The sequence below is a fragment of the Amia ocellicauda genome, chromosome 4 (genome assembly GCF_036373705.1).
Source record: "Amia ocellicauda isolate fAmiCal2 chromosome 4, fAmiCal2.hap1, whole genome shotgun sequence".
Lineage (NCBI taxonomy): Eukaryota > Metazoa > Chordata > Actinopteri > Amiiformes > Amiidae > Amia > Amia ocellicauda.
In genome coordinates, this window is record NC_089853.1 from 54,456,066 (window position 1) to 54,479,622 (window position 23,557).

Below are 23,557 nucleotides of genomic sequence, written 5' to 3' on the forward strand. Positions count from 1 at the left end.
AATATGTAATGTTGACATTATGTATATATTTACAAAATGACATTTCAACAACGAAGCCAGTACGCAATGATGTGAGTGCAATGTTAACATTTTAAAACGATCCATTCTTAGATCATGACTAAGTGTGAAAATGCAGGCTGTTACCACTCTGCCTCTTCTCTTCACGTTTTAGATCCTTGGTTTGTCTGCTTTTCTCACGTAAGCAATATCTCATGACAAAAACGCACAGTTAGGCACCTAATCAGTGATGAAATTAATTATTATTTTTTCTTCTTTCAGATTTTTCGCCGTGCCGACAAGAATGGTGAGTTAATATACACAATTTGCAAGCCTGCAGGAAAGTACCAAATAGATATTTAAGTGAGACATTTATACAGTTTTGTATATAAGCAGGGAAAATCTACAGTGTATTACCACACAGTATTGACAACAGAAAATAGAAAAAAAGTGTTTTGAAAAGCATTTCAGCAGTTAATGGCCCAGCCTACATCTTAACCCACCTATTATGTCACATTGACCTGATTTATATCAAAGCTAAACATTAAGTTGATTAAATGCTTTAATTTACAATGGTTATACTCTTGTCTGCTTCACAGAAACTGAACTTGTTTATTGTAAACCTGAACACACAATTAATTGAATCATAATACTAAATAAATTGTACTTAAGTAAATGATCAAACAAAAATCATTTTATTCTGTTGCTATAATACTGAAGAAATACATCTTGAACAATGTACAAGAAGTGTGTTAAATAATGTTAATAACATTCAGAGAAATACTGTATATTTGTTACTTTAAAGACTGCTACAATTCTAGACATGTTCTTGCATGTGGTTGGCGATTTCAAGTTAGTCTATTATCTTACACTGGCTCAGCTGTCAACTGAAAGCTATCATCTACATGAAGGGAGAATTGAATGGAAATTCTGGTATTTGTTTTTTACCTCATCATTTCTTGATTATTAAGAACAATCTTCGATTTCAAAAGCAAATGCAATGGATTTTCAGGCAATTAGGATAAACACACTAAATCACTGCAGGCATTATGCACTATAATTAAATCATTATAATTTAATTTGGAGCTTGGATGTGGTGGAAGGTGTTTGTTGGTTCGGCAGTTTACCTTAGTGAAACATATTTTCAAATGATCAAGCATAAAGACGCCTGTACTTTCAAAAAAATCACACCACAAGATTACTGTGCCATGGCAACCGCCAGGATTTGTAAAACAATATGATATTATTGGATGCCTCTGTTCAATGCAAGGTAGGGCTTGTTCCCATAACTACAGCAAATTCATCCTTATAGATAGCAGGGCTTGAGATATGTAACCAGGGAGCCAAACAAGCACCACGAGACACACATTCTGTAAAAACCCAGAATAAAGCAAGGCAATGAAAATCTATCCTATCTGTGAATAAAAATAATAAAAAGCTCTTTGCAAGGATGCAGGAAGCTTAATACCGTGTAGCATGATATTGCAGGTCCAAGTACTTGTTTATGACACATACTAATTGGTATACAGTTTGAATGCAGTCACAAACTAACTTTAGATGTATACGCATAGGGCAGGTCACTTTGGACAATAATGAAAAAGGTTGTAAATGCCTCCAGTTAACAGGTCATGTTTTAGGAGCTAAGTACAGCACCTGAAGGCCCTGTCACACATCATTCAAATTGAATGAGACTGCAGGCCCATGCTCCCTTCTTTTTGTAAAAGCACCCTTTCTATATTTCTATTATTTCTAGCTTCCTGCAACTGCTTGCTCTTATGAATAAGAGGTATTATAATGAGGCCTCTGCTTTGAGTGGATACATACCCCAATTTAGTACCACAGAAAGACTTTGCAATCATAAACTAGACAGACCTTTTTTGGGGGGTGGAAACTGCAAAAAGCAAGTAAACCTGTTAAATAATATGTAGATTGTGGTGAAGTATCCTCAAGTAGTGCATTACTGTATGTTAAGGCTGACAGTTTGGGGGTAATTGCAATCAGCTTTGTTTACTGTTCTCTCCCAGCTGAAGAACAGCAGTCTGAATGTAGTCTTAATTACTTTAGTAAGATGGGCCATGCTTCTGACCTGGGAAACTAGGGGAGCATGTCTCTGGTGTCTTATGTTGGGATGTATCTACAGTAGTTCAGAATCTGAAGATACACAAACAGGTGAAGGAATATCTGGGAGAATGATAGAAGATTTGCTTTTGGTTAACAGGACTTTGTTTATGGACATTGACAACGATTAGGGATTAAGGATGTGTTTGACTGCTGTTGTATTTGTGATTAGTTATAGAGGGGCCCTGTGTTATGTATTTAGTTAGACTCAAAAAGGTTTTTGTTTTTTGTCAATCTTTCTGTAGGTCTTTTGTTTTTGTGCACTGTAAAATAAAAGCACAAATTTCCCCACATCCCAGACTTGTATTTCCTTAAACACGCCTCGGAGCACTGCAGTGCTGGATCGACCCCCCACACTGTCACAATATACACTCACCTAAAGGATTATTAGGAACACCATACTAATACTGTGTTTGACCCACTTTCGCCTTCAGAACTGCCTTCATTCTACGTGGCATTGATTCAACAAGGTGCTGAAAGCATTCTTTAGAAATGTTGGCCCATATTGATAGGATAGCATCTTGCAGTTGATGGAGATTTGTGGGATGCACATCCAGGGCATGAAGCTCCCGTTCCACCACATCCCAAAGATGCTCTATTGGGTTGAGATCTGGTGACTGTGGGGGCCAGTTTAGTACAGTGAACTCATTGTCATGTTCAAGAAACCAATTTGAAATGATTCGACCTTTGTGACATGGTGCATTATCCTGCTGGAAGTAGCCATCAGAGGATGGGTACATGGTGGTCATAAAGGGATGGACATGGTCAGAAACAATGCTCAGGTAGGCCGTGGCACTTAAACGATGCCCAGTTGGCACTAAGGGGCCTAAAGTGTGCCAAGAAAACATCCCCCACACCATTACACCACCACCACCAGCCTGCACAGTGGTAACAAGGCATGATGGATCCATGTTCTCATTCTGTTTACGCCAAATTCTGACTCTACCATCTGAATGTCTCAACAGAAATCGAGACTCATCAGACCAGGCAACATTTTTCCAGTCTTCAACTGTCCAATTTTGGTGAGCTTGTGCAAATTGTAGCCTCTTTTTCCTATTTGTAGTGGAGATGAGTGGTACCCAGTGGGGTCTTCTGCTGTTGTAGCCCATCCGCCTCAAGGTTGTACGTGTTGTGGCTTCACAAATGCTTTGCTGCATACCTCGGTTGTAACGAGTGGTTATTTCAGTCAAAGTTGCTCTTCTATCAGCTTGAATCAGTCGGCCCATTCTCCTCTGACCTCTAGCATCAACAAGGCATTTTCGCCCACAGGACTGCCGCATACTGGATGTTTTTCCCTTTTCACACCATTCTTTGTAAACCCTAGAAATGGTTGTGCGTGAAAATCCCAGTAACTGAGCAGATTGTGAAATACTCAGACCGGCCCGTCTGGCACCAACAACCATGCCACGCTCAAAATTGCTTAAATCACCTTTCTTTCCCATTCAGACATTCAGTTTGGAGTTCAGGAGATTGTCTTGACCAGGACCACACCCCTAAATGCATTGAAGCAACTGCCATGTGATTGGTTGATTAGAAAATTGCATTAATGAGAAATTGAACAGGTGTTCCTAATAATCCTTTAGGTGAGTGTATATATATACACAATGGGCTTCAAAATTAGTGAGAGAAACTCAAAATACCAACATGTGAGAAATAATGTACTTTTTAAATTAAATTAAATTAAATTAAAATTAATTTAATTCAAAATCAATGTCCTCCAAATCAAGGTTTCACAATTAATGACACCCTTAAAGATTGTTGTAAATAACATCTACCAAAATTAAACCAGGAATTATATTCCACTTATTTAAGTTTATCTAAGTCTTAAGGAACTATATTGAGCCATTACATCACTTTCTGTTTCACCAGGGTATAAAAATTAGGTAACACATATGCAGTATCCCTTTGTCATCCAACACCATGAAGAAAACAAAAGAACTGTCAGTTCAAAAGAGACAGATGGTCGTAGACCTTCATAAATCTGGTAATGGCTACAAAAAGATCCACAAATTATTGAATTTACCACTGAGCACTGTCAGGGCAATTATTAACAAATTCAAAAGATATGGAACAGTTAAAAACCTCACGGGTAGAACACACAAATGCATTTTGTGCCCCCAGCATAGGGAGGAGGATGATGAGAGAAGCAACAAAATCCCCAAGAATCACTGTGAAAGAATTGCAGGCCTTGGTAGCGTCTTGGGGTCACCAGGTTTCAAAAAGCACCATCAGACGCCACCTCCACAACCACAGTTTTTTTGGAAGGGTTGCCAGAAGAAAGCCTTTTCTGACCCCAAGACACAGACGCAAGCACTTGGAGTTTGCCAAACGTCATTTAAATTATGACTGGAAGAAGGTGCTCTGGTCAGATGAGACCAAAATTTAACGTTTTGGTCATCGGCATGTTTGGCATCGAAACAGAGATGCATACAAAGAGAGGCATATCATACCCATGGTGAAATATGGTGGTGAGTCAGTGATGTTCTGGGGCTGTTTTAATTCCAGAGGTCCAGGGGCACTGGTCAAGATTGATGGCATAATGAATTCCACCAAGTATCAGGCAGTTTTGGCTGACAGTCTGGTTGCCTCTGCCAGAAGGCTGGGACTTGGTGGACTTTCCAACAAGACAATGACCCAAAACATACCTCAAGATCCACACAGAAATGGTTCTTTGACAACAAAATCAATGTTCTGCCATGGCCGTCTCAGTTGCTGGACCTCAATCCAATTGAAAACCTGTGGGCTGAGTTGAAGAGGGAAGCGCAAACCCAAGAATGTGAAGGATCTTGAGAGGATCTGCATAGAGGAATGGTCCAATATCCCTCCAAATGTGTTCCTTAACCTTGTCAAATGTTATAGGAAAAGACTCCATGCTGTTATCCTTGCCAGAGGTGGTTGCACTAAGTACTAAATGAGGAGTGCCAATAATTATGAAACCTTGATTTTGGTGAAATTTATTTTGTATTAAATAATTGTATGGTTTTGGTTGGTTCCATTGAAACATTACAGTATTTCTCACATGTTGGTATTTTGAGTTTATCTCTATAATTAATTGTTCATATTTTTTAAAGTATTGTTTGTGCATTGCCAGTCAGGGGTGCCAGTAATTTTGGAGCCCACTGTATATATATAAATATTAATCAAGGTTCCTAGTTTTCCATGGTAACAAAGTCTAATTTCTCTTTTAAAGAACTATGACATTTTTCTGCATTTTATACATAATATTAAAATTGAGTATTCCTAAACAGAATATATAGAAACACTATATATTCAGTTAAAGTCAATGTTTTTTATTCAAACATTAACCATTTTAAATCAAGGTTGTAGTCCATACAGAACCATTACCCTAAAAAATATTTATTTTTTACAGACTACAGCATTTTAATATTTCAGAAAACTTGCTGCAGAAACTGAAAAGGCTTTGTTCTCTGCATTTTCTCTCATGTTTTATTTATTAAAGCTTATTGCATTCATTAGAATCATAAAAAAAACTCAGAATGATGAGTAATAAGAAAGGAAGCTTTTAGTTGAGAACGTGGGGCCTTTGTGAGGTTTAAGAGTCCCTAAATGGTTTTGATATTAGGAAACTAAAGTTTGCCCATTTACCCTGCCGATCGAAAGCTTTGTTGCGTTTCTTCTGTAACATCCCAGAGTGCTCTTAAGCAAGAATGATGTCACTGCAGATCATATCGAAGTTATTAGATCCCCAGATCGTGGAGATTACCGCTTGCTTTCAAGGCAGGGACAGTCAGGGTTTCTGTGATCAGCGCTGAGCTCTGATTCGTTGAGGCACATGGGGGCGGGGACTTTAGTTGACCACATCATTGCAACTATGGACATAAATCTTATGGGCACTCCTGAGTAGTGCATTCATCTTGAGAGGAATGAAAACAACTAATTAGCTAGGTTTTCTAATTATAATTATAAGTGGCGTACTGTGTTTTGTAGAGGTTGTGCCTCAAGTCTTACAGATTTTGAACCCCCCTAAAAAATCTAAAGTTCAAAGTTCACGGGAAAAGATAAGTTGTCTTTGTGGCTTATATCTTATGGAGAGTAGCTTGATGGCAAGGCCAGAATCATTTGAGCACCTAAATAATAAAAATATACAATAAAAATTAAAAAACAGTATTGGCCTACTTTTACAGTCTGTTTATTGAGCTGAACGTATTTCTCCCCCGGAGGCTATTTCTCACACAGTAGAAAGGTCGTGAAAGCTTATAGTGTGTCATTGTGCACATACATTTCAAAATAACTGTGTCTCTTATTTAATACTGCAGCAAGTACGAGATTTTTCTCGAACCAAGGTTTTGAGGAACACGAACATCAAAGTTGACCTTTGCCGTTTTCTTCTTTTGAAATGTTAAAGTATGCTTGTACCATTTCAATCCAAATTAATTGTTAAAAGCTTTGAACCACTTGCAAAATCGTATTAATTCTGAAAGTACACGGAATGCTCGGTATTATAAAACATTGAGCCGATGATGAAATTGGTGTTAAAGTGTGAGAAATTACATTACATTTGCTCATATGGGAATACATCTAGACCAGGAAATATGGTGTGTCACATAATTTCATATTTAAGAGCATTATACTATACTCGGAATTACAGTTTACCACAGTAATAAAAGAATACCAATCGCAGTATTTGACAGACATTTCGAGAAGTCATTGTGATCTTTGAGTTTCATCATTTTTAAAGCCATACAATGCAGAAGACTGTTTGTAATATCCACAGTGTGACACTGCTTGTAACATGTTGTATAAGGAGAGGGGAGGGAAGCTGATCAAGAGAATTACACTTCATATCAGACTTCATCATCAGCAGTAAATGATCTTGCATTGGCAACAGCCGACTGCTTCAATCTTGTTCTCACAGGACAGCTGGAAGCATTTCTAATACTGTATCCTCTTACACTTGACAGGAAGCCACCAGTTCAAAACTGAGAGATATCTTCACAGATGGAACGCAATTAAATATAAAGCTAACTAAAGCAGCATGAAAATAAATCATTTTCTTTTGGAATAATGTACATTGTGCATCTGTCCAGCTGACAGGCTTTGATAAAGGCAATTCACTGCAGAGCGTTCACTTGCCACGTCTGTTGATCCAATCTGACAGATCTAATGGAGAGGACCTACTTTAACATGATTGTCCTCGCCTAGCATAAAGAGCCACTTGTAACTGTGGGCAGATCTGTGGGAGACCATGAGACCGAGGCAGGCCGATCAGGTTGCACCTCCTTATCACCAGCACGTGAAAAGCAGCTAAACTGTAATACATTCTCAGAAACTGAGCATCTCCTTTTAAATATGTTCTGAGCAAAGACCTGCAGTGTTTCTTCGGTAATACAACCATTCCTGGGTCAAACATCATTACATATTTATGACATAACCTTTCAATTTTGTATTTGAATTGTATCCTGTTTGGCAATTACTAATTGACTGTGTTTGAAAATCATTTTTTAAAGTATTGATATGTATTTGAATACAATTAATTATTTTCACTAGTATTTTATATTCTCCATTTTCAATTTTAATCAATGGGTTGTATTTGATAATATAACCATGATATCACAACAACATAAGCGTAGCACAATATTAACACAGCATATGAAGATTAAAGACACAATGTGAGATTCCTTGCATAGTCCCAACAAGAGAGTGGGAGAAAAATATTCTGACTGTCCCAAAAGTCTAAATTTGTCACTGTCATTAACTCCTCGCCTCCTCCCTGCATCTCTGATCTATTAGCCAATGAGGGGAGGAGACAAGACAAAGAATGAACAATTTATTTGTTATTCAAAGTTGAGCTACTGTGTGTACTGCTGGAAAAATATCTAGCTTGCACACACTACACATATAGTCAGTGCTAATCATAATACTGTTAAACGTTGAACTGCAACACAAATGGCACACATGGCCAAAACAGGACAGAACAGTCTTGATGTGTTGGTAATTGTAGACCATCTTTGTTGTGGTGCTGAGTTTGTTGTGATGTACATTTTTTGTGATGAGATTGTAACTCATACACTGAATTACAAATAATTGAAAACACATGTAAAATACATATTTTTAAATACATTCAACAGGATACAATTTATAATTTTTAAAAATAAGTATTTGAAGTAATTGGAAAAACAGAAAATATGTATTTGACCCACATCTGAATACAACCTGTTTAAGAAAATAAAAATAAGATCAAAGTTCTGCCACACAATGAAGGCAGCGATCAGGTTTTAAGACCGATCCTGAATGTGAAGAGAAATCATATTGAAGCCTGAAGACTGAAGCTACAAGGCACAAAGGTGTATAAACCAACAAATGACGAAACTGATGATAGACTGAGAATGCAGAACTGTATGATATGAGGCGTTTTTCATCTGTTCCTGATCTGTCTCCCCCCCAACACACTCACTTGCTATAAATAAGTGGCTGATTTCCATCGAATGTTAGCAATATTTGCTGCTGCTTCACCTCATCCCATCGTTGCCGCAGTTTCTATTTGAAGTCCATCACCTTGCTTTGATTGCCTCTGAATATGGTGAGGGGGGGAAAAAAAGCCTTTGATTTGAATTGAAGAAACAGGGACATGGTTTGTTATTTAATTCTGCCGTTTTTACCTTTAAACTGCAAGTTTATAGCCAAGGTTAATCATCAGGGCATCAGGATTCCAAACAAAACAAAATAATATAGATCTGTGTTATCAGTTTGGGACTATTACTGATCATGTACTTTCATGGTCAAAAGAATCACCCCCCCAATATGTTACAAGCCTCCCATAAGCCATTATCTATGCGGACTTCACCAGCTCCCAGCAATATTCAAGATTACTTTGAATAGGACTGGATAATTGCATGTTCCTTAACATTAGCGGAAATACAGTCACTTGGAGTGTTTGACAGAAGAATTCAATTAACTGACTTATTTAATTACAACACTGATTTTGTGAGAAATTGAATTATCTACGAGTGGTGTATCCTCTGAATGAGATTGTAGAAGCTTTTCGGCAAGTGGGGGGTGGGAGTTGTGAAAACAGATTTTGTGCTTGGGGAAAATGGGGAAATAAGCAGAAAAATGTTGAATGGATCAGTTTGTGCTTGAAAACAAACAATTAAAACCTGTATATATAACACTGAGGAGAAAATGCATGCTGTAATCATAGGAATGATCAAAGGCTGCTATGTTTTCACCTAACAAGACAAATTGAAGGATTTGATGTGTTAAAAATAGAAAGAAAAAAAATCCAAGTAGAACACAGCGCTATAAGACTGGGGAGAAAACTGAACTTTCATTGTTGGATATAAAGAAGAAAAGCAACAAGAAAGAACACAAAGTCCCAGACAAAGCAATTCAATAAACCACCAAGTGGTGCACAAGCATTAAAAAGAAAAAAATCTTCACAGTTACTTTGTGAAGATCAATATTTTGAACAGCTCTTGCCCTGGGGTTTTATCATCTGTGAACAACAGCACAATGCAACCTTTCACATTTGGCATCCTCAGTCACAGGCTGAACAAAATACTGACAAATCTCTTCAGCCTCCAACATACGTCAACTGGCTTTGTAAACGCATCTATCTTTGTCTAAGTTTTATCTCAGGAATTGGTTATGGTCGTTATTTCTGGAGTGCAAAATGAATGGACTGATCATAACTGTTGATCATTAGACATGCACATTCTCAGAAATCTCCGTTAATGTGCAAGTCCATCTCATAAGTATGAGAGAGGATGGAAATATTTTAAGGTCTCATTATTCACAGTCCTGCAGATTCTTTCGAGGAGCTTTTCGACACATACAGTGCACTCCCCTAGGTACAATGAAGCACTCAATTACATCCACAATAAGCTCAAGAAAGAGAGCTCGGGGATCTAGAGAAATGTGACTAGCAGAGTTAACTGCTTCCGTCAGAAAATATCACGGCTGTGGTCAGTAATACTACGCACAAGGCAAAGCAATCTCTGGGTGTGATCGTTGGGTGTGCTCTGTGAATGTTGTTTCCTCTGTGTGTTGAACGATTTTGGACACTACATAGCTGCGATTTCTGTATTTTCCAATTTAGTTTGGGTTGCACAGCTCTTTTCCAATTTGTGAGAATAAAAGACCTTTTGCTTCATTTGTTTTTAACCCTTTGCGGTCCTATGTCGGACTGGATCTGACATCGTAAAAATGCAGTTGCGGTCCTGTGTCGGACGCAGTCTATGGCAAGCCATAGACATCTAGAGATATCTTTAATTCATTTACAGATACCTCTAAAAGATAACTTTAAATGATTTAGAGATATCTGGAATTATTTGAAGATATCTTGAAATATTTGCAGATATCTTGAAATCATTTGGAGATATCTGCAAATAATGTAGAGATCTCTGCAAATCATCTCTGACAGCTGCACAATATTTGGACTGCAAAGGGTTAAGTACCTGCAAATTGGTTATTACATTGTTTTGGGGTTTTGAGGTATAAATTCACCACGCAGCCAACTCTTGTCATCTAAATTAAATGGAGTGTTTTTCACTCCTGGTCTTTGGAACTCCAAGGATCATACTTACTCATACATACTTATTTGATGATTTTCATCTGCTAATTACAGAGGATTGTTTTACTTCTGACACTTTGAAAAGCAAAAGCTGTTTTTATTACTAGAATTATGGATTTACTGATATACGTGAGAGTACTAATAAAAACAAACAGACAATTATAGAACTGAGGTTTAGGACTGATAACCTTGATCTGTTTTCATTCAAAAGCCAATGGATGAGGAGTCATGTTTTTTTTACTGATTCTGTGCAAGGAATCACGTGCTCTAAGTTAACTCTTGCTGTTGCACAATTGCAATAACATTTCTTGCCATTTCCTCCTTCATAAATCAAAGTCAGTGATAACCTATATGTAGGCAATGCAATACACAATAAAACATAAAATAAAATCTTCAGATGTATAACGACATTTCAGAATTCCAATTCTGTTTGCCAAGCAGTCAGTCCATCCCAGCATATGTAGCAGTAATCTTGTCCATTTTACATATCTCAATTATATGCTTTGGCAATGTAGTAATTTGTCTTTCCCCTCCCTACTGACTGTATGTATTGCACTTACTGCATATGGCCCATACTAAAATAAGAAGGTGTCTATTTTTTAGTGGTTAGATGTAATCCACACTAATTGAAGGCTCACATGAGAGTTTAAACCCCTAGAAAATACTAGGAAAAAGAACATTGGCATTTAGCACTTTGGATTTAATTAATCTGTTTGTTTTTCCTCTCTTTTTTATTTGCTTGCACGGTTGCATGGTTATCATCGTAAAATAACATCCACAGTTTTCTTAAACCTTCTAAATGACCATTCTCTACACTGATATAAACACTGACAGAAAGATTATGGTCTTTATTTGCCCCCTCGGCAAACTGTGGGCAAACTGCCCACTCCACAGAAGAGGAAGGAAATGATTTTGCCCGTGGTTTACCCATAGGGACGATTGGGCCTGTGTGCTTGAAAACGCAGTTTAGGGCATGGTTAAACCTTAAGGCTCAAGATTGGAAAAGCATGTTTCACAGACTGTAAATTTTGAGGCCCTTTAGTGTCTTGTTTCTCAGTTTGTACTGCAGTGCCATAATTTACATTGTAGATCAGCATGAGTTGGTCACAGATTAGGGAGCAAATGATAGGCAACTCCATTTGAAGGTCATTTGAGCTCCACACAACAGCAGTATTGTGGTTAAGGAAAGAGTAACACAAACTACACCTGTGTCCAAGTGGGACACAAATACACACTTCAAAGCAGGAGATTGTTTTTTTCCATGTATCGGGCCAGCAGTCTATTAGTGATGTTTCAATTATGTTGCCCCACCTGTATTGCAGAACAGGAACAGTGGCTTTCTGCATCTTTTATACCCTCAGTTATATTAGAGGAGCTAATTAGTAATTTAGACCAGTTATGAGGTGTGAAATGGGAACACAGCGAAACAGATGGTAATAAAATCGGTACATGAGACTTGTCTGGATGTGGAATTGAAAGTAATTTTGCTGTTATTCAGTGTACAATATTCAGGAGGTGTTACTTTGTTATTGTTTGGAAATTAATTTGATGTGTAGTGTGTACTTAGAAGTGCTACCTATTTACATTTTTTAATGGGCACTTGTAGTATGTGTTACATCTCGGCAGTTCTCACTGATATCTCAAAGAACAGAACCCCTGTATCGCAAGTTAATTTCAGGGATTTAAAAATCAACTGTAGCTGTTCAAACAGAAAAAAATAAAAAATAAACCTATTGGCAGGCTGAGGAAACCCTGACCAACCTTGGGACTGCTGAATGCAAAGTGTTCAGCTCACTGGGCACCAATCTTGAGGGACCCCAGTTTTCTAAACCGCCATGTGAGGACAACGAGCCTCACCCTGTTTTATAAGCTTGATAATAAATCAGCAAAGAGGAAGTTCTTGTGTGTGTTACCATGTATACAAACAGGAAACAAGAAGGGGCTGTTTGCGTGACACACAGGGGCCTATAGGCGGCTTTGATAGAAGAATGTTTTCATCCATGGTGACTGGCTTAATGCTTAATGCCACCACCTTTGGGCAGTGCTTTCTTTTTCAGATAACCAGGGTTTATATGCAACCTAATAATAACTAATAACTAATAACTCATTTTGTTCCTTTAATTAGGCTATTTTCTAGTGTTTTCAACCTTTCTTCTGAGAGCAAGGAAAACATTCATAGATTCATAGGTCACCTGGTGTTAATAACTCAACAGTGCTTTCTGACCAAGAGAAAGGCCAAGGAATCCCTCCTCCACCCTACGATGGGAACACAACCACTCTGATGATAGGCGAGTGTCAATGATAAGCCCATTAGTGCAAATTCGTGCCACAAATTAATCAAGATTTGACAGTCACCCTAACCCTAATGCAGAGGATGTACTGAAGTTTGTATACACCTTTGTATACCTTCCTAATGCCAGTTATTGTTTGTTAACTGGTATGAATTAACCATTTAAAACAAGCTTTGTTCTGAGTGTCTTCCTTGCAACGGTTGATGCTAATCTCTTTGAAGGATTATTTCCATCATACAACATTGCTTGCTTGTTCTAATTTTGCCTCATAATATAACATTCGGCAACAGTGAAAGCATTACGCATTACGTGCTGCTCAGATCTGCTTTAATTCCGTGTTTTACTCCGCAGTGTAAACCTTGACAAGAGTTGACAGGGGAAAGCGCAGTCAAGTAAGCAGTTTTGGATGCCCTTGAACCATTCAGTCACCTCGTAGACAAATCAGCCAGCAGTTTTATGTGCAGCGATTCATAGCACCGCTTGTGCTTTACCAGAACATTTAACACAGAACATTTTCCATGAGCTCAGCTGGTAGCTTGTGTAACACATCCACACTTCTCACTTTTTAAACATTTCAACATTGATCCATATTCTCCAAAAAGACACACAGCAGGACCTAACATACGGAGAGACATTTCACTTTTCCAAAAATGGTTTCACTGATGGGTTGTTTTCAAGATTCTTCAAGTGACCCACATCAGCACTTCTTATACTTTAACAGAATCTTTAACCGACAAGCCTGCAGATACACGACTGTTTTACCTGTTTCAGATAATTATTCAGAAATTTTCAATGTTGCCAGGTAGCTAGATTTTATTTGTTTTAGTAGAGATCCTGAGAGACTGAAACCAGTCGGGAGGGAAAAAAACTAAAGTAAAAACCTTGTTGCTACCAAATCTCAGCTTTTTAACACAAGGGCTGACAGACAGAATCACAGTTGAATGGGGATCACCAAAGCAATTGACCTATTCTAAGGTGTCACATAAATCCGTGGGTAAAACTGATACATGTTTAGAAGAGAGCAACTGAAGACTAAACAGTGAAACAGAAGCAATGGCCAGGGGTTCTTGCCTCCTACTCAAGAGAGATGTGCAAAATGGTTCACTTAGCATTCATACCCTAGCAGCCAACGTGCATAATAAGGTTAATCGTTTCAGAGTTAAGACTGAAACCAAGGAATACATTGCATTGATGACATATTTAAGAAGAAACTGGCCTTCTGTCTTCTTTCAGTTTTGAAAACACATCCTCTGCAGGACTGCTAGCAATGACAACAGTTTGTTTATTATTCTTTTTTTGCGATAACTGACTCTTACAGCACTCAAATGTGGGAGAATGTGTGTGTGTGTAATCAGAGAATAAATATGTGCATTCACATACAGGTGGTCAAAATGAAGGCACTATATGGACCCAGAAAGGGCGGATCAGTAAATTATATTGATCATAATGAAACCTAAATATGAAAACCTGTCTGAATGTATTAATAAGAGACAGGTCTGCATTCCACCGTGCATCATCACTGCCGATGCCTAGATACCCACAATGCATCTGTGCTGGCACTGGCTTCCTCCACTCCACTATGACATCCTCTGCAGGGCTGACAGATCTTTGACTATCACACTGCACAGCTCCTGGCACACTGCATATAATCAGGAGACCCAACATCCTGTCAACTTCTGTCAGCTCTGTGTCTCTAGGCTGGTTGAGATACAGAAGCAAAAATATGAAATATTTATTTGATCAAAGCAGCGACAGAAATGCCAGGCTGCCCATCTCACTAGTCCGGTGCTAAGTAGCTTGGAAACATTTAAATTAAAGCTGGTATGAATGCAGGTCAATGTGATATGACATCCTGTTCATAATGACATTGCCCGTTACCTAATTATTGCCTTATGTTGACTTTTATCTTCTCATTGACCAAGGGATGCATTTTCTTTTTAATCTTGCTCATATGTATATTTATTATAGTTCAAGCAATACTAGTATTAGGAAAAAATTGCAAAATCATATTTAATGCAAAAACAAACTTGAGCCCTTGTTCCAGTTTGACAAGCAGTTTTAAATTATGATGACAGCTTTTTGACTGTATCTCTAACAGTGCCCCCTGTTCCTTTTCTTCCAGATGATGGGAAACTGTCCTTTGAAGAGTTTAAGACCTATTTTGCCGACGGGATTCTCAGCACAGAGGGGCTGCATGAGCTTTTCTACTCGATAGACCGGCATCACACCAAGTAAGTGCCGTACTCTTGCACTGGAAGCAGTGCAAGTTCTGGAACCCACTGAATTAAAATGTTTTCAACTGTATCTTAATAATGTGGATGGGTATGAATCATTGTCAACAACAAAATTTGGTATGGTGCAGTTCAAGTTGTAAGTCAATTAAAAACCACAATAACAACAACAACAACAACAACAACAACAACAACAACAACAAAAACACAAGACAGACAACTCATTTCTTCCCATGTCCAAGCTGCAAAGATTAAAATAATTGCATATCTGATTTGATCTTGCCTTCTTTCCTACAGTCAATTTGAATCTCCGTTCTCAGAGCCAGCTTTGAGGCTATACAGTCAGATCCAATTACTTAGACTGACAAGGCAATTGATGCAGTTCTTAAAATCGTACTTTCTAGTGCACTAATTAAAAACTGCGGCCAGATAGTCAAAGTTACTAATTGTACCTCAGTGTGCCATGGCAGGAGACTCTGTTACTGGTGTTAATTACTCAGAACTACTTATTTTAGTGAACCCCAAGAGCCGAGTAAATAGCAGCCTGGGGAAAGGAAATGACAGGAATCTGTGTATGATACTGACAAAGCAGAATATCTATTAGGGATCATTTGGTTGACTTCCTTTGTCCAATGTCAGTTTGTCCAATTCGCCGTTTAATTTGTGTTATTGAAAAAACGTGCAGTTGTTTGTATAATCCCAACCCTTCCAATTTACTCAGAAAAGCGTCTCATCAGTATAACACCGGTTCGTTCTTTGCATTAACACGTAGGGTGAAGAAGGAACTGCCTGTAAGTTAGTGATAATGTTTTTCCTGGAAAGCTTCTTTACAGCTGTGAGAACAGACTGTTTTTACAAAGGAATCAGAGAAGAAAAGAAAACTCTGAGAAGAATTGTACTGTGTTTAGAAACCCTGTATTCTGCCGATTTCAGGATTGAGTGCTGAATGTCAATTGTATATCATAGTTATATGATTTGCAGCCACCTGTAGGGTTTGAGAATATGTGCCTGCTTTTGTGATTGGCAGAATGGAGTTGCTGCACAGAAACCTTTGCAAATATTTACAAATACCTTTCATTATTTTGCAATATTAGGATTTCTATTAAAAAAAGCACATTATTCTATATGGTTTTTCCCTCTACTACATCTCCTTATGTTGTACTGCCCTCTAAACCCAGCTGTTTAACAATCAGTAGTAACATGACAAGGCCTTAAGACACAGAGGGCCTTCTGCATTAAACCATGACCATGATTCAAACTGGTACTCAGCCAACAATGGTGAAGCCCTTTCAAAAAGACCATTAAACAGTCAGCAGTTTCCATGTGTAAAAAATAAAAGGGGTGTGTGGGTCACAGCCTCCAATTCTTCAGTTAGGCATTTTTATTCCCTACTTGTGGTTCCATTACAGTATTATGATACTGTGCTTACAGAATCCTCTGGTGCCTTTTCCATATTAAAGGCAGAATCGTGGCGGAGGTTATAAAACATATTATATGCAAATTCAACTTGATTTGTGCGAGCTATCTTATGAGAGATTTGATGGAATTCAGAACCGTTTCAATTCTGAAACAGGAATGCAGGGAATGTGTAAAACGCATAAATAAATACATCAAATACATTCAAACTCTATTCTGTTTGTTTTATTATTATTATTATTATTATTATTATTATTATTATTATTATTATTTGTTGCTGCACCTTTCAATGCTTTAAATGTATGCATTTATTTAGAATAGGTTTTTTTTTTTGGTGCATGGGAAGTTTACTAGATGAATGGTGATGTAAAAAAAAGTATGAAGTGTAGATAAACTGCATAAGACAGTGCTTCCAGGAGCCTCTTCACTGGCCTAGAAAAAAGAACCCACTCATAAGGGCTGACAGCTTATGTAACGTGAGATAATATTCATACCTGCTGCCAGGAAAAGAGAGCTGAGAAATGCCCCGCAGGACTGTTTCTTAATTAGCTACGAGGGGCTACAAAGAATTACTCCAGATGAGAAAGCTGGAAGCAACAACTCAGAAACAACAAACCCCTCGGGGAAAAGACCTTCTCTGTAGGCTGGCGATGACAGGGGGGAGGTTGTCTGGAGGGAGGTTTTAAACAACATAAACCAGCCCATTCCGCTGTGTCACCTGGGTACCTTGCAAAATCTACTGTCACTCACAATTGCATCATCCAATCGGGCGTCGCCTGTATTCCTTAGCTGAGTGTGAGGTGTCTTTCTCTAACGTCAGAGGTCCAGGGTGTGATAGTGTAGGCTTTCCTTAAACAGTGAAATCAGATCAGACTGAAGAGCCTGGGGAGGTGTATGGAGTAGAGCTACAGTTTGTGTGTGCTTGGGGGACTGCAGGTGTTTGAATTCAAAGGGACTGCAATGAGCAGGAGTATCAACTTATAGTTTTCAGTAATACTTTATATTAGTGTCATTAATAAATTATTGGTAAATAGTTCATTAAACCATTAATAATTATATTTATAAATGATCAATAAACGTTCATAAGATGTCATTCATCATTTATCAAAAAAGGAATGAAGTGGATGACAGGAGACATGGTAGAGCAATTTAATTGAATGGTCCTGGAGTCACTTTTGTACATTCGAACTTCTGAACTTCCTTAGCCGTACAACTCCGATGACCCTCCTGTTTTAATGTGATTGTTTTATGAGACCTACACATTTGGGTAACACTTTGTATTACAGTGTAATTAATACATTATTGGCAAATAGTTTATAAAACAGTTAGTAACCATTCATAATTCATCTTATAAATGATCAAAAAACCTTTATAATCAAAAAGTAACACTTTATTTGAATGCAGCTCTGTGTTATTATTATGTTGTCATAATGCTTTGACAGCTGTTCTGAGTGTGTTATGAATAATTATGCACCTGTTATGACGCATGGGGAAGTTGTCATAACGTGTTATGGATGTTGTTATGAAATGTTATGTAGGCTTTATAGAGGCATTATATCGGCTACACAGAGCTGCATTCAAATAAAGCATTACCTTTTAATTCAAAACCTTTTTGTTAAATGATTAATCATATCTTTATAAAGGTTTATTGATAATGTTTACATTGAATTATTAATGGTTCCTAACTGTTTTATAAACTATTTATCAATCATATATTTATTACATAGGTTCCCAAATGTTTAGGTCTAGAGTTGAGGGAGAGTCCTTGGAGTCCTGTGGCCAAGGAAGTTCACAAGTCAGAAAATGCAAAAGTGACTGCAGGCCAGAACACTTCCTCAAATTAAATTGCTCTACCATGTCTCCAGTTGCCCACTCTCTTACTTTGGATTTTGTTAATATTAATGTAATATTTAATCTGTAATGTTTAATGAATACTGCTCCTTGTCACATATCCTTGTCACATTTCCTTGGTATATTGCACCATGGCTGAATGTAGACAGAGACATCTTAAGTCTAATGAGGGTTCAAAACTATTCATCTCTTAGATCTTTGATGTCTTACCTAATACCCAAAAGGAAATATGTTGCCTCTAGTGTTTTCAACTTATTTCCCTAGGAATCAACATTTGTTCTGCAAAAACATAAAAGTTTCAGCAAGAATAAAATAAAGCCCCCATGATACTGATTGTCCCCAAAGTTATTTATTCTTTCCTTTCTACTACTGCAGTCATCCCCCATTGAAACTAGGTTGGCAACAAAGTCCATCGATGGGGAAAAAAAATTATGAAAACGATAAACACTGTTTCAAGGGTGGGTAAAATAAAAGATAGTTTCCTCGCCATAGCAACCAAAAATACGTTTGTGCTCAGGAGAACATTATGACCTTCAGGCATAATGATCAAAGCAGGTAAAAAAACAAGGAAGAACACAGGCACTTAACCACTACAAATATGAGCTTTTCAGGGGTTTGCTGAAGGTTTCTCAGAAATTGCAGTGGCTAAATTTAACATCTGACTCAAGTTCTGGATCTGCTGTACACAGAGTCCTCTGACAGAGCAATGCCTCTTGTCTGACAAGCTCGATCAGTTAGCATTATACGATGACATCTGGCCAGTGTCCAGATAGAAAAAGAATTGCTGTACCATAGTTTTCAATAATTGTATTCTAACCTTGCTTCAGACAGACCTCACCCACACTGCTCCGATGGGAAACCTTGTAGAGCTTTTGGAACAGTTAATTAATTATTTTTCTCTCCTTTTCATTTCATTTCAGCAACTTAGACACAGAGAAACTGTGCGGTGAGTCAGAATTGTTTTATATATGTATTCCTCACATGATGCTTTGGTTGCAGGGACATTTGCTGATCAACCCGAATCAAGCCATTAGCTATCAGCAATACAAAGCAATCCATTTTGATAAGCTTTCTGCTTCTAATGTTATGCTCCTAAATTGTTGCATTTGAATAATTAGACTTATTAATATGTAACACCTGCAGTCAATTAGACTGCTTTTAAAGCACCAAACCAATTAGTTGGGATCAATCAGTGAAGAATCAATCTACGGCTAAGAAGCAAAGTCTATCTTTTGAGCCTGTTCTGCTTTAACCAACCAATTAAACCAAACATTAACCCAATTGTTGTCCTCGAGAAGACCCAGGACCACATTATATCAATTATCACGCTGCCAAAGCTTTTATAAATTACAGATTCTCCTCGATGGCCCTTGATTTGATGTAGATGAAATATGGTCTGTTTTCAATTGAAACAAATGTAAAACAAAAGTAAACAAATCTCAATGGGGCAGATATGCTTAGAGACAAAGATCTGCTATGAATAATCCACCTCTGTGAATTGTATATTTGGTCACTAAACTCAAATTATGCAGATATATTATTTGACCCAACAATGCAAGAGTTCATAATAAAAAGAAAAAACAATTGGCTTATGATCATAGATACTGGGATTGTTAGTAAAACATGAAACAAAGATTTAACTACTTAACTCGAAAAAATATATAAGAAAGAAATGTGGGAAGGACTGGATAAGACACAATGTTGTTCACACATGCTTTGAAACAGACTTGACAGACCAAAAATAGCCAATTTACTCTTGTATGTAATTCAAGTGTGTGTAATTCCCACCAGTCGAAATAAATAAAATGAAATGAGTAATTGCTGACATTTTGAAAACGTCTTTGATTACTGATACTTGCCAGCTTAATCAAGTTATTTTTGAGGCTGGTTTTGGAGACGTGCGTCAGGCTCTCTTGCACCCACTGAAGAGCTTGTTTGCAGTCCCTGAGAAAAGACACAGATTCGGTTGGTTAAAAGACTGAATTACATTTGAGTTCTCCCTCAGGAGCTTTGAGAAACAGTTGATGGCTGAAACAGCGAGTGACGCGTTGGCCTCTGCAAGGTTACTCTATGGTGGGGTTAGAAGTATTCATCTCCCCAACCGAATTGAATGTCTGCAAGTAAATGAAAATACTAAATGTGGATCAGAAGGGCATATTGGTAATATTGTGTTGAAACTGATAAAATATTTTCAATTCCACGGAGCTCTCCAACTCCGCCATCATCCTCGGTATCAGGATGACTTTTTCTCCAGTTTGCAGTAAAACTTTAATCCCCTGTCTTAAATATGGATTTCATATACATATAGTTCACTATTGAGTAGCATTCTGTCATGTATACATAAAATCAAATGACTATAAGGGTGCTTAAGTATTTTCACCCAATGAAGCAAAAAAACAAATCTGTCTGTCTCTCTATATCATTTCTTCTTCCACTTGACTATTTAATCGTATGTTAGATGTCTGTCTGTCAGAGATTGTTTTACCAGTGCTGACACTTACTGTAAGAAACTCACTGCTTTATGGGTCACAGTCACTGCAGAAACAAATCGTCTACATTTAATTCAAGTTAAACCTCTGAGCAGCTAAATGTGCAGAGATTGTCACTGCAGATGCACGGGGTGACGGTTGCTCTTCCTGGGAACTGCTCAATTTGCCACTTGCTCTCTGCAAAATGGCGCTGTGTGTGTACTCCACAGAGGGCCCCAGTCTGGGCCGGCTCATTATCCAACACAGATAACCAGCAAGGGGTCTGAAGGGCCTGCAGATGAGTTTGTCCTTGGCTGACTCAGCTTTTTTAATAGTCTTAGCGAGAGAAAGGCCTTTTGTAAGCACATCTCGTAAGTGTGGGATATGGAGATTGGCTTTAAGGTCACACCCTGGCTTATGTAACAAAGTTGTCTAAATACCCAGTACAATAAGGATACACTAAATGATTGCAAATGAACATGAAATTCAATTAACAAATGTAGTTTTGTATTATAAAGAACAAACCAAATCCAATTCCAGTTTTTTTTTATGTTTTAATGTGCATTTGTTTTGTTAGCAACACAAGTTTGTTTTGTCAAAATTCATTAAACAGGATCATATAAAATACATAATTATAACGTGAAAATTGGATGCCCTAGCAGTTCAGTTTATATTGGTTTCCAGAGAAACTGATCTGACATTTATCTGATTCCCAGATCGAGTCATTGTCTGGCTTTATGACAGTATTGTTCTGGGAGATTCAATTTTTTTCTGCCCTAGTTCTTCCTCCTGGGGGGGTCTTACCTAAGTATTTCCCCCAGATGTTTCTGTGTTGCTAAAACTGGGGTAATATTTCAAGCTGGGGACTGTAATCTCTGCATGATTTACTGTATAAAACTTCTTCTCTTTATTAGGCGGACCATCATGGGACCTAGAAAAACTGCACTATAATAAAAACACAACCTAAATAATAATAAGGCGACGGAATGGAAAAGGGACTGCTCATAAATCAGTTTTTTAGCCTTTCACCAAATTTCATGCATCATCTTTCTTCATGTGCATGGATATAGAAAAACTTGAAGTCCCTGAAAATGCCTTAGGCTCAAAGTTGTATCTATCCAAGCTCTGAAGGCTGTGATTTTGTAATGCCACACAATTGTGATGCCTTTGCTGTGTTTTTTGACTGTATTTTTTTTTTTTCTAGACTACTTCTCTCAGCACCTTGGAGAGTACGTCAATGTGCTCTCTGCCCTGGAGAAGCTGAATATAGCCATACTGAAGGCTATGGACAAAACAAAAGAGGTAAGTGGAGATATTAAGAGAGAGGTTTAAAGGCTCAGGTTAATGGCCAGCAGGAAAAACTGATTGACAAAGATCAGAGGACGCTTGCTCCTGCTCTGACCTGCCTCATTCCTGTGAGGCTAGGGTTATGAGTCAGCACTGTGCCTCAAAAAAGTACCTTTTTACATACTGTATAATGTGCTGTATAAGTATGTCCTTTGTATCATGCAAAGTGTGACATTGCTGCAGCCTCTTCTTTGTCAGGGTGAAAAGGTGTCTGTCTATCAGTCTTTATCAGAATAATCCCCTTCAGGCAAACCGCTGAGCTATGAAGCGTGACGCAACGCTGCGTAAAACCAACACCTTGCTTGTTTATTTAAATGAATGCTGGCTTGGTAGGTGTTTGCGGGTCCGTGAGTTTCTGTACGAGGAAGGTCACGCGTTTAGGTTACTTTAATAATAATTGGAACAGACGGGGTGGTTTTTGGCTCTCTTCTCATCTCTCATCTTTGTGTTGGAGACCACTCTAACAAGCGTCATGAAATCCCGATCGACAGACTGCTTCCGACCTTAGTGTCAAAAGGGTTTTCCCCGAGATGAATATTTTGATGGCCGCTTTGCCAACGTCACACACAGTACGCCACCTGCAGTGCAAAATAAATAAAGCCTGTATGGACACGGGGGATGTAAAGATCTTAGGGTTTCCTGGCTGGATTGAATATTATGAATACACATGAGATACACTAGTAGGTGGATATATAGTAGGAAGGCTCTTCTGGTGTTTAGTGTCTGAATTGCTGATTTGAAAACATTAGCAACTAAGAGCATTGAGGCGGGCCTCTGTGAGACAGCCTGGGAACCAGTGATCCATATTCGCAAGCTGTTTCTGCTGCTTAATTATGCACCAAACCTTAATTAGAAGCCTGTTCTATCACCTCCAGAATTTATGCAGCCCGATTTGAATTCCTCAGAGATGGCGCAGGGATAGTTACCAGCTGTAATCTTGGCACGATATACAGCATCACAAAATACAAGTCCATCCTGCTCCTTCCCAGTCGCACCAACTCTAATTATCACCTCCAAGTTTCAGGACTTGCGATTCTTCTTTTTCTTTTTTACTTCTGCTGATGAACCCAGTGCTATCCACAACTTCAAACGATAAGCGTACAATCTAAAATGATGTTACATTAGTGGTGCCTGATTAATAAAAGCTACAGTTAGGCACAAGGCTCTCCTGTAAATAAACCATTGCTTACAGAGAAACTAATAGTGGAAGATTTACAAATAACCAAATATAAGAATGATTTCTTCAAATGATTAAATAACACCCTTAGATGAGTCTAAAACATGACTCATAGACATTGATCAAGA

The 23,557-nt window shown here is 38.0% G+C and overlaps 1 protein-coding gene across 1 annotated transcript in view; it reads left to right on the forward strand.

The window, feature by feature from the left end:
- Positions 1-23,557, forward strand: part of necab3 (N-terminal EF-hand calcium binding protein 3) — a 53,239-nt gene that overhangs the window by 17,468 nt on the left and 12,214 nt on the right. Inside the window, exons 2-5 of the mRNA XM_066702775.1 lie at positions 280-304; positions 15,062-15,170; positions 19,358-19,383; positions 22,110-22,207. Of these exons, the coding sequence (XP_066558872.1) occupies positions 280-304; positions 15,062-15,170; positions 19,358-19,383; positions 22,110-22,207 (258 nt within the window). The remainder of the gene's footprint in view (positions 1-279; positions 305-15,061; positions 15,171-19,357; positions 19,384-22,109; positions 22,208-23,557) is intronic.